The sequence below is a fragment of the Elephas maximus genome, chromosome 23, assembly GCF_024166365.1.
Source record: "Elephas maximus indicus isolate mEleMax1 chromosome 23, mEleMax1 primary haplotype, whole genome shotgun sequence".
NCBI lineage: Eukaryota > Metazoa > Chordata > Mammalia > Proboscidea > Elephantidae > Elephas > Elephas maximus.
In genome coordinates this window covers 50,474,515-50,484,915 of record NC_064841.1, presented here as the reverse complement: position 1 = coordinate 50,484,915, position 10,401 = coordinate 50,474,515, and the positions used below count along the sequence as shown (strand labels likewise).

The 10,401-nt window shown below is 43.9% G+C and overlaps 1 protein-coding gene across 1 annotated transcript in view; it reads left to right on the top strand.

Annotated features, from left to right (window-relative positions):
• Positions 1 to 3,194: 3,194 nt before the first annotated feature.
• The window catches only part of CRYL1 (crystallin lambda 1), a 230,171-nt gene continuing 222,964 nt past the window's right edge, over positions 3,195 to 10,401 (top strand). The window contains exon 1 of the mRNA XM_049867333.1: positions 3,195 to 3,770. Within this exon, the coding sequence (XP_049723290.1) occupies positions 3,730 to 3,770 (41 nt within the window). The 5' untranslated portion in view covers positions 3,195 to 3,729. The remainder of the gene's footprint in view (positions 3,771 to 10,401) is intronic.

Sequence of the window (10,401 nt, the reverse complement as noted above, 5' to 3'; positions counted from 1 at the left end):
ATTTAAGCTCACTAATGCCTAGGATATCGATGTTTATGTGTTCCATTTCATTTTTGATGATTTCCAATTTTCCGAGATTCATACTTTGTACATTCCAGGTTCCAATTATTAATGGATGTTTGCAGGTGTTTCTTCTCATTTTGAGTTGTGCCACATCAGCAAATGAAGGTCCCGAAAGCTTTACTCCATCCACATCATTAAGGTCGACTCTACTTTGAGGAGGCAGCTCTTTCCCAGTCATCTTTTGAGTGCCTTCCAACCTGGGAGGCTCATCTTCCAGCATTATATCAGACAATGTTCCACTGCTATTCATAAGGTTTTCACTGGCTAATGCTTCTCAGAAGTAGACTGCCGGGTCCTTCTTTCTAGTCTGTCTTAGTATGGGTCCTATTTCTTTTTTTTTTTTTTTTGCAGATGGATATCCAGTTATGCCAGGTCCTTCTTCCTAGTCTAAGACAGAATAGGATGAAGGACCTGGCATAACTGGATATCCATCTGCAAAAAAATGAAACAGGACCCATACCTCACACCACGCACAAAAACTAACTCCAAATGGATCAAAGACCTAAACATAAAGTCTAAAACAATAAAGATCGTGGAAGAAAAAATAGGGACAACGTTAGGAGACCTAATACAAGGCATAAACAGAATACAAAACATTACTAAAAATGATGAAGAGAAACCAGATAACTGCGAACTCCTAAAAATCAAACACCTATGCTCATCCAAAGACTTCACCAAAAGAGTAAAAAGACCACCTATAGACGGGAAAAAATTTTCAGCTACGACATCTCCGACCAGCGTCTGAGCTCTAAAATCTACATGATTCTGCTAAAACTCAACCACAAAAAGACAAATAGCCCAATTAAAAACTGGGCAAAGGATATGAACAGGTACTTCACTAAAGAAGACATTCAGGTGGCTAACAGATACATGAGGAAATGCTCTTGATCATTAGCCATTAAGAGAAATGCAAATTAAAAGTACAATAAGATTCCCTCTCACTCCAACAAGGTTGGCATTAATCCAAAAAACACAAAATAATAAATGTTGGAGAGGATGTGGGGAGATCGGCACACTTATACACTGCTGGCGGGAACGTAATGGTACAACCACTTTGAAAATCAATTTGGCATTTCCTTAAAAAGCTAGAAATAGAACTACCATATGACCCAGCAATCCCACTCCTTGGAATACATCCTACAGAAATAAGAGCCTTTACAAGAACAGATATATGCACACCCATGTTTATTGCAGCACTGTTTACAATAGCAAACAGATGGAAGCAACCAAGGTGTCCATCAACGGATGAATGAATAAATAAATTATGGTATATTCACACAATGGAACACTACACATCGATAAAGAACAGTGAGGAATCTGTGAAACATTTCATAGCATGGCGGAACCTGGAAGGCATTATGCTGAGTGAAATTAGTTGCAAAAGGTCAAGTATTGTATAAGACCACTATTATAAGATCTTGAGAAATAGTTTAAACTGAGAAGAATACATTCATTTGTGGTTACGAGAGGGGGAGGGAGGGAGGGTGGGAGAGGTTTATTTACTTATTAGATAGTAGATAAGAACTACTTTAGGTGAAGGGAAGGACAGCACTCAATACAGGGGAGGTCAGCACAATTGGACTAAACCAAAAGCAAATAAGTTTCCTGAATAAACTGAATGTTTCGAAGGCCAGCAAAGTAGGGAAAGGGGTTTGGGGACTATGGCTTCAGGGGACATCTAAGTCAATGGGCAAAATAAAATCTATTAAGAAAACATTCTGCATCACACTTTGAAGAGTGGCGTCTGGGGTCTTAAACGCTAGCTAAGTGGCCATCTAAGATGCATCAATGAGCCTCAACCCACCTGGAAAAAGGAGAATGAAGAACACCAAAGCTCACAAGGTAATTATGAGCCCAAGAGACAGAAAGGGCTACATGAACTAGAGACTACAACACCCTGAGACCAGAAGAACTAGATGGTGCCCAGCCACAACTGATGATTGCCCTGACAGGGAACACAACAGAGAACCCCTGAGGGATTAGAAGAACAGTGGGATGCAGATCCCAAAGTCTCATAAAAAGATCAGACTTAATGTTCTGACTGAGACTAGAAGGACCCCTGGCCGTCTTGGTCCCCAAACCTTCTGTTGGCCCAGGACAGGAACCGTTTCCGAAGCCAACTCATCAGACATGAATTGGACTGGACAATGGATTGGAGAAAGATGCTGATGAGGAGCGAGCTACTTGCATCAGGTGGACACTTGAGGCTATGTTGGCATCTCCTGCCTGGAGGGTAGATGGAAGGGTAGAGGGGGTTAGAAACTGGCAAAATGGTCACGAAAAGAGAGACTGGAAGGAGGGAGTGGGCTGACTCATTAGGGGGAAAGTAAATGGGAGTATGAGTATGAAGTAAAAATTATTTTAAAAAGTGGTGCGCGTTTTTGTCACAGATGAGTAAACAAATTCAGGACGGGGCTAGATGCTCATGGAGCTAGATACACTCAAATACCGTAAAAAATAATGTTATGCGTACACGTGTATGATTTAGAAGCAGAAACTCCGCCTTCTTGAACCGAACGAAACACGTTTTCGAGAAAAACAAGGTCCTGCGGACTCCCGGGATCCCTCCCAGATAGATCATTCTCTGACGTGGGTTCTCAGCTGGGGCTCGTTGTGGATGTGTGTGACTGCACCGAGTGTCAGCCCCTGGCTTGGTTCTGGGATCGGCAAGAATCCTAGAGATTTCCCTAAGAACAAAACGTCCAATCTTACAGGGGCTAAAGCCTGATTTTGGCTCCCGCGGCAAAGACCACAATTTTCACTCCAATGGCTCCTTCCTTACTCCGCAGTTGGTCACCAGGTGGCTCCAAGGAACCAAAGCCACTGGCACGGGAAGTGGCCTGCCAAACTGCCAGCGGGTCTTGGCTATTTCCGATCCGCAGTTCCGAGGCGCGGTAAGCAAGAGAGGAACGATATCTGCTGGTGGCCCGGCCCCCTCCATCCCTCCCCGGGAGTCCTTCCGGGTGGGTACGGCTGTCTCATAAGAGGAACCGGGATGATCCAAGACCCGCGCTGGACTCTAAACCCCGGGTCCGGCCGACCTCCACCAGCTGCGACCAGAGGGCGCATCCAAGCAGCAGCCAGGGCTTCTGGGCATGCGCAGATTCCTTTCTCCCATGGCGCCCTCCGGGGTTAAATGGGTAGCCGGGGACTTGTATTTGCCAGCTCTCCCAACCTGGCAAGACAGGACTTTCAGCATAGCCTAGGGCCTGCGCAAGCCCCGTCCACCAGGAAACGGAAGAACTCCAAGCTCTGGCTGTCTTTCTTCACCAGCTGCACAAACGGCCAGCTGGTCGACCCCACTCCCCTCGCCAGAAACGTTTTTGTCAGAAGTGTTTCTGGTCTCTCCACTGTCCATCCCAAATTTTGAATCTAGGTGGCCCGTTTCCCAGTCAGCAGCACCGCCCCTGCCGGCCGATCCAGGCGGTGTGCCCGGGACGGAAGGTGCTGCCGTCGGTCCCGCCCAATCGCCTGCCGACTTGGTGGCCTGCCCACCCAGACCCCAGCCTATCGAGGACACTCTCGTCGTTCCTGTGCGTCAGGGGCGAGGCCTCCGACTTGGGCCCTGCCCTCTGGAGCGTTGGTCCGCCCGCCGCCTAGGGAGAGCTAGGTTCGTACCGGGCCCGCAGGTCTCGGAGCCGCGGACGCGGGCTACGGAGGTCCGGTATGGCTTCGCCGCGGGACGGCGGTGTGGTGATTTTGGGCAGGTAAGCGGTCCGATGCCCCGCATCTGTGCCCCGGGCGCCGTGGCAGGATCCAGGCGGGTTAGGACCTCTGTTTTCCCCGGGATGGGCGACGGCGCCAGCCACTCCCCCTTCCTCTGATCTGCTCTAGCCGCCTGCAGCCTACCGCTGGAACCGCGGAGACCGGACCGGTGTGGGCCGGTGGTCGGAGGTGTCCGGGGCAACACCAGCTTCTCCACGCACACTGACTGGAGTTGCGTGTGCCCCAGTTGGTGCAGATCCACAACGACGGTGCCGGCTGAAGTTTGATATCCAGATCGGTGAAGTAACTGGACGATGCCAGTCATAAGAGCAAGTGCTTACAAAAACGCATACATTATGTATTGACTAATGTCTTTCGGCAACAATTCTACAAGAATTGTGTGCTTGTCATTTCCATTTTACGAATGAGAAAACCGAAATCTAGCAGTTTACCCAAGGGCACCGTCAGTGGGTGACAGAGCTGGGACTCAAGCCCGGCAGTGCGGGCCCACCCGTACCCCGAGGCAGAGGCTGCGCCGGGGGGGGGGGGGGGGGGGCGGCCGAAGGGGCTGTTTCCTGTCCCTGGGAGTGGACAGCAGTGTGTAGACTGCAGGGCTGGAGCAGGTGCCCTGAGAACACACAAGGGGATTCCTAACTCCCAGAAGAGCCGCATTTCCAGAGGAGAAACGTTGGCGCCCAAAGAATTTGCCATGTTTTGACAGTATAGTAGTCTAAATTCTATCCTGGTAGATTTCTTTGTGCACCCACCCACTCTTTTAAAACTCCTATTATTTCCATTTTTTTAAGAGCATTTATCTGTACCTTCCAATTGATAGCTATCACAGCTATCTTTCAAGGTATTAGTAGTTAGATGCCACTTTTTTATGACTGCTTTATGAACTTTTATGCCATTGGCTTGCCTAGCCTTCCCCCAGATCAGTTTACAACCCGGTCTAAAGGACCGTTCCTGTGAAGGAAGGGTCAGGGTGTGTTCTGTCAGTTTTCTTTGGCTCCCAGAGCAGTGGAAACTGTGACTTTGTCCTTTCTAGGCACATGGGTGCCTGTGGTTGTATAGTAAATGCACTTTGTCCAGCAGTTATGGTAATTTTTTATGTCTGTCTTGCATTCTGGTTGTCAAGGGTCAAGGTCTAGAGTTTTGTATATCTGCCATCATACCTGGGAGTAGTGCCCTGGACCTAATAGACCTTAAGTTTTAAGTTCGTTGTAGTTGTCTGGTGGTTTAAGTTTCCAGCTCTGAAAGGAGGGTAGTCACGGTCATTTGAGAAGGAGCTGCGATGGCAGAGTCAGTTTATTTCTGATTCTTTGAGTGAAGCTGACAAGGAATTAAAAATATGTTCACAAACTTTAATGACCACAGAAGTTACCTGCCCTGAACTTGTTTCTTTATTTTCTGGTGTGGAAATCCTGTCTATGCCCACACGATCAACACCTCAACAGACACCCATTTCTGCTTTTGGGGTAGTGCTAGCTAGCTTCATCCACCCCTCCATCCTGCCGTCTCTCTTTCTTGGTTCTTTAGGTGATCCCAAAGAACACCCATTTAAAAAAAATGGAGCTGGGGAATGTAAATTAAATTGCTAAAACCTTATTGATTTCATTCTTGGATTTCAACAGATCAAAATGTGCATCTTTCAGATTTAAGGAGCTTATTGGCCCATTGGAAACCCCGGTGGCGTAGTGGTTAAGTGCTACGGCTGCTAACCAAAGGGTTGGCAGTTCCAATCCGCCAGACGCTCCTTGGAAGCTCTATGGGGCAGTTCTATTCTGTCCTACAGGGTCGCAATGAGTCGGAATCGACTTGATGGCAGTGGGTTTGGTTTTATTGGCCCATTGGTTTTCCATCTAATTAGTTTCCAGATTCCCTCTTAAAGACTTGCCAGAAATAGAGTCTATATTTAATTCTTTTCCACAGATCTTTTCCCAAAGGCCACTCTTCCTCAGGACATATAGCTTTTCTATGAGCATATCTCCAGAATAGTGGGCTTGATAGGATAAGGGTGTGTTTTTGAAGAATTAAGAGAAGAGAGAAAACACTGCCTTGGATCTAGGGCCAAAAAAAAAAAACCACAAACCTGTTGCCATGAAGTCCATTTCAGCTCATAGCCACCCTGTAGAATAGAGTAGAACTGCCCCATAGGGTTGCTAAGACTGTAAATCTTTACAGAAGCAGACTGCCACATCTTTTCCCCACAGAGCAGCTGGTAGGTTGGAACTGCAGACCTTTCAGTTAGCAGATGAGTGCTTAATCACTGCACCACCAGGGCTCCTTCTATCTAGGGTCGTAGGAGCATAAACAGAGGGAAAATCTGGTAATGACAGCTTTGAAAAATGGGGGCAGAAATGGCTCATTAGACTAGTGTTCTTAGGCTGTCATTTATGTTAGCCTTAATACTTTTTTTTTTTTTTAATACTTCTACCCAAGAACTTACCTTTATATAACAACTTTATTTCTGAATAACTGAAATATACATTATGTTTATACTGTATTGTGTTTGTACAGTGTATCCAAGTTCTAAGCATTGAGCTTGTTTAACACAGGAACCTGTCTTGTGAAGAGGAACTACGTTGCACATGTTCCTCATGCCTGGCTTTCCTGCCTCCACTTTTCCAGAGCAAACTCCTTCAGGACTGAGCTCAGGGATCATCTTGTCCAGGAAAAATTCTACTTTTGTGGCCTTCTCTTCTAGAGTAGAAGCTCCTCGAGGGTAGACATTTTTGTCACTGGTTGCATACCCACTATTGTTGGTCCTAGTAGATTGATGTTGGAATGTTCATAACAGAGATTACATTTTTATACTGATGTGTAGTGTGAAAGGCTTGCTAAATGTTGGTTTATATCAATGCAGCCTATGAGGTAGAACCTCCTTCACTTTTTTGATTCTAAAATTTTACTTTGGGGAGACTTATGTGTACTTTTCGTAAGAAATTTTCTGACGCAGTAATTTTCTTCTGATACCGTAGCCAGTTTCCGCCTAATTTTTTCTTACACACACACTGCAAACCCTAGGGTGCTCCAGTCACCTGAGTCAGCTTAAACACTAAAAGTTTCCTTCCTGGGAAATATTTAATAGCGCTTATTGGCAAATTTCCCACAGCTGACTCAGATCAAATGTGTAGGAACATCCTTGCTTCAACCTTTAGCCAGTAAATAAGTAGCTGCCCAGAAAATAAGTAAAAATCAATATACTTTAAAAAGTAGTTTCAGTCCAGTTGCCATCAAGTGAACTCTGACTCATGGCAATTCCATGTGTGTCAGAGTAGAACTGTGCTCCACAGAGTTTTCAATAACTGATTTTTTTGGAAGTAGGTTAGAGTAGATGTATTCAAAGCTAAGTGGCATTAATGATAAAACTGGAGTGGATCCCTAGTGTATTGCTGCTATATAATTGGGTAAGTGTTCATCTGAATTAGCCTTTTGTAGTACCAATTCAGATTTATGAATTTAGAAGTTGTAGGGATATCAGAATCGTCTCTGCTGGCCATCTGGCACTATGGTCAAACTCCTATCCACTATGCCACCAGGGTTTCCCTCGTAGATTATAAAGGCCTTAAATTATCTATATCACCTGCTCCCACTATACCATCCCCAGGCACCTAGGGCTCAGAAAAAAAATTAATTTAAGATGTCACAGGCTCTAAGAACAGGAAACTAATCATATTTGGGCCTCACGTAATATGGTTTTGGGGTTAAGAAAGCTAATAGAAGCCAAGGTGGCTAACTTTCCAACTCTGGAGATGTACAGTCTCTGATCTCTCTGTACCTCTCTCTGCATATCTGCTTTAGATTCTCCCTCTCCTTCTCTTCCTCATTCCCACATTTGCTCACTTTCCTGTCTCCCCTGCTTCTTTATCTTGCACATTGCTGCCAACCCTAACATTATAATCTTTCAGCTCCATATCCGTTACTGACTTATTACAAAGCAACCAAACGAAACCCATTGCTGTTGAGTAGATTCGGAATAATAGTGAACATATGGGACAGAGTAGAACTGCCCCATAGGGTTTCCAAGACTATGATTATAAGCTCGGCTGCTACCCAAAAGAAAGATAGTTCGAATCTACCAGCTGCTTCTTGGAAATCCTGTGGGACAGTTCTACTCTGTCCTATAGTGTTACCATGAGTCAGAATCGACTTGACAGCAACGTTGTTTTGAAATCTTCACGGAAGCATACTGCCACATCTTTCTCCTGCGGAGGGGCTGGTGGGTTTGAACCTCTGACCTTTTGGTTAGCAGCTGAGTGCTTAACCTATGTGCCACCAGGGCTCCTTTGACTTATTGTAGTTTCTGTATTTTAGGTCCAGTTGTCAGGAGAGGAAATCTAGTAGGCTGGCTCCTCTATTCAAGCCAGGCTACAGGTATCACAGGTTGCTGGTAAGCCAGTAGAGTGGCTGTGTTGGATCAGGTGTCCACTTCATGTTCGGTCATCTGTGATCAAGTATGTGGAAGGAGGGGAAGGAAGCAGTAGATGGAAGCAGTAGAAGCAAGAGTCTTCTTTCCAGGATGTTGGGTCTCTAAAGGAACATGGTAATACAGGCAATGAAACCTAGTACAGTAAAAATAAATCTAATGTCTTTAATGCCTGTTACACTATGGTCCGGGTTTGGTTTGGTTTTGGTTATATGCCATATATCTAATTCTCCCCAAACTTTTTTGTTATGAAAATTCTGTAACACACAGAATAGTTGAAAAGAACGGAAAAAAGTTCACCCACATACCCACCCCTGTATTTAAGAATTAAAAAAAATTTGCTCTATTTTCTTTATATGTATATAACTTATTTAACCAATTCTAAGTATTAAATTGTATAGTTTTAATTTTTTTTCCAATATAAATTCTAGTGTGAGTGGATATCTTTATGCACCGCTTATATTAACCAAAGATAAATTATAGAGGTAAAATTCCTAGGTCAAATGCTATAGAAACGTGTAATTTTGACTCACGCTGCAAGACTGCCTTCCAGAAAGTTTATGCAAATTTATATTCTCCCCAATAGTATGTGAGTGCCTGTCTTAGTCATCCACCTCAAGTGGATGGCTTTAACAAAGAGAATTTTATTCTCTCACAGTCCAGTAGGCTAAAAGTCCGAATTCAGGGCACCAGCTCCAAAGGAAGACTTTATCTCTGTGTCAGCCCTGGACGAAGGTCCTTGTCATCAGTCTTCCCTTGGTCTGGAAGCATCTCAGCACAGAAACCTCAGGTCCAAAGGATGTGGTCTGCTCCTGGTGCTGCTTTCTTGGTGGTATGAGGTTCCCCTGTCTTTCTGCTCACTTCTCTCTTTTATATCTCAAAGAGATTGGTTTAAAACACTATCTAAACTTGTATATCTCATCAGTATAACTGTCAGTAATCTATCTCATTTCATCATAGTCATAGGATTTACAACACATAGGGAAATCACATAAAATGGTGGACAATCACACAATACTAGGACTCATGGCCCAGCTAAGTTGACAGATGTTTTGGGGGGACACAATTCAATCCATGACAGTGCCCATATCCGCATAACTTCACCAACAGTAAGCATTATCAATTTTTGTAATCTCTGCTGTTCTGATGTAAATGTTATTTAGACTAAGGCAGTAGAATATGTTTTCAAGTTAGTTTGGTATTGCCTGTCCACATTCTTTACCCAAGTCTCCCCTCCCCACCTAGCTTATTTGATATGTTCATCTTTTTCTTTTGAACTTGTAGGAATTTTTGCATATTCATATATTATGAATATTATTTCATTTTGGACATTTGTCTTGTTTTTTTTTTTTGAGCCATAAAGAAAGTTATTCAGATCAGTTAATTTATTTGACAACCAATTTTAAAACTTGAGGACCATGTTTTTATAACACCATGTTGGGGTATGATGAAAAGGTTGGAAACTACTGCACTAGTGTAAATATTATCCTTACCTCTGTACACTTGTGAATTCATGGATGAAGAAACTAAGGTCCTCTTGGTGATGTGACTTACTACCGTACAACAGATTGTGGGCTGGCTGCAAGTTGCTTTTAATATTCTCAGTAGAACTGGAAAACTGAAGATTGAAAGAGAAGTGAAACCTAGTTCAACCATCCACCCCGTGTTTGATGCCAACATCCCTGCCAAGTAGTTGCCCTGCCTCTATTCTGATATTTCCAGTTCCAAGGATTTGCTACCTGTCTGACTATCACCTCAGTAAAACCGATAAGAGTGCTCAGAAATGGGACCTGCCTTTTTTGTTTTTTTTTCGTGAGCAATAGCAAGCATCAGGACTGGAGCCAAGCAATGGACATAGTCGGAGGAGTTCCAGACCAAAATGTTGTACTGTCTCCTGCATTATCAGTTTCCCCTCTTCAGAGAATCATACTCTTCAGCATGCAAACATACAATTATTTCTTCTATGCTAAAATGTATCCTCCCTTTTTACCATTTCTCTCTTCAGTTTGGAAGTTATTGCCTCATTTCTCCTAAAAACTTGATAAAATTGACTATATTCTGTCTCTAGTTTCTTTCTTCCCATCCAGTCTTATTTATTCATATATTGTCTAATTTTGTATTATGGAAAAATTTAAAGCTATATAAAAGTTGAGAGAATAGTATAATGAACCCTTATCTACTTATCAGGATCCCTGGGTGACTTG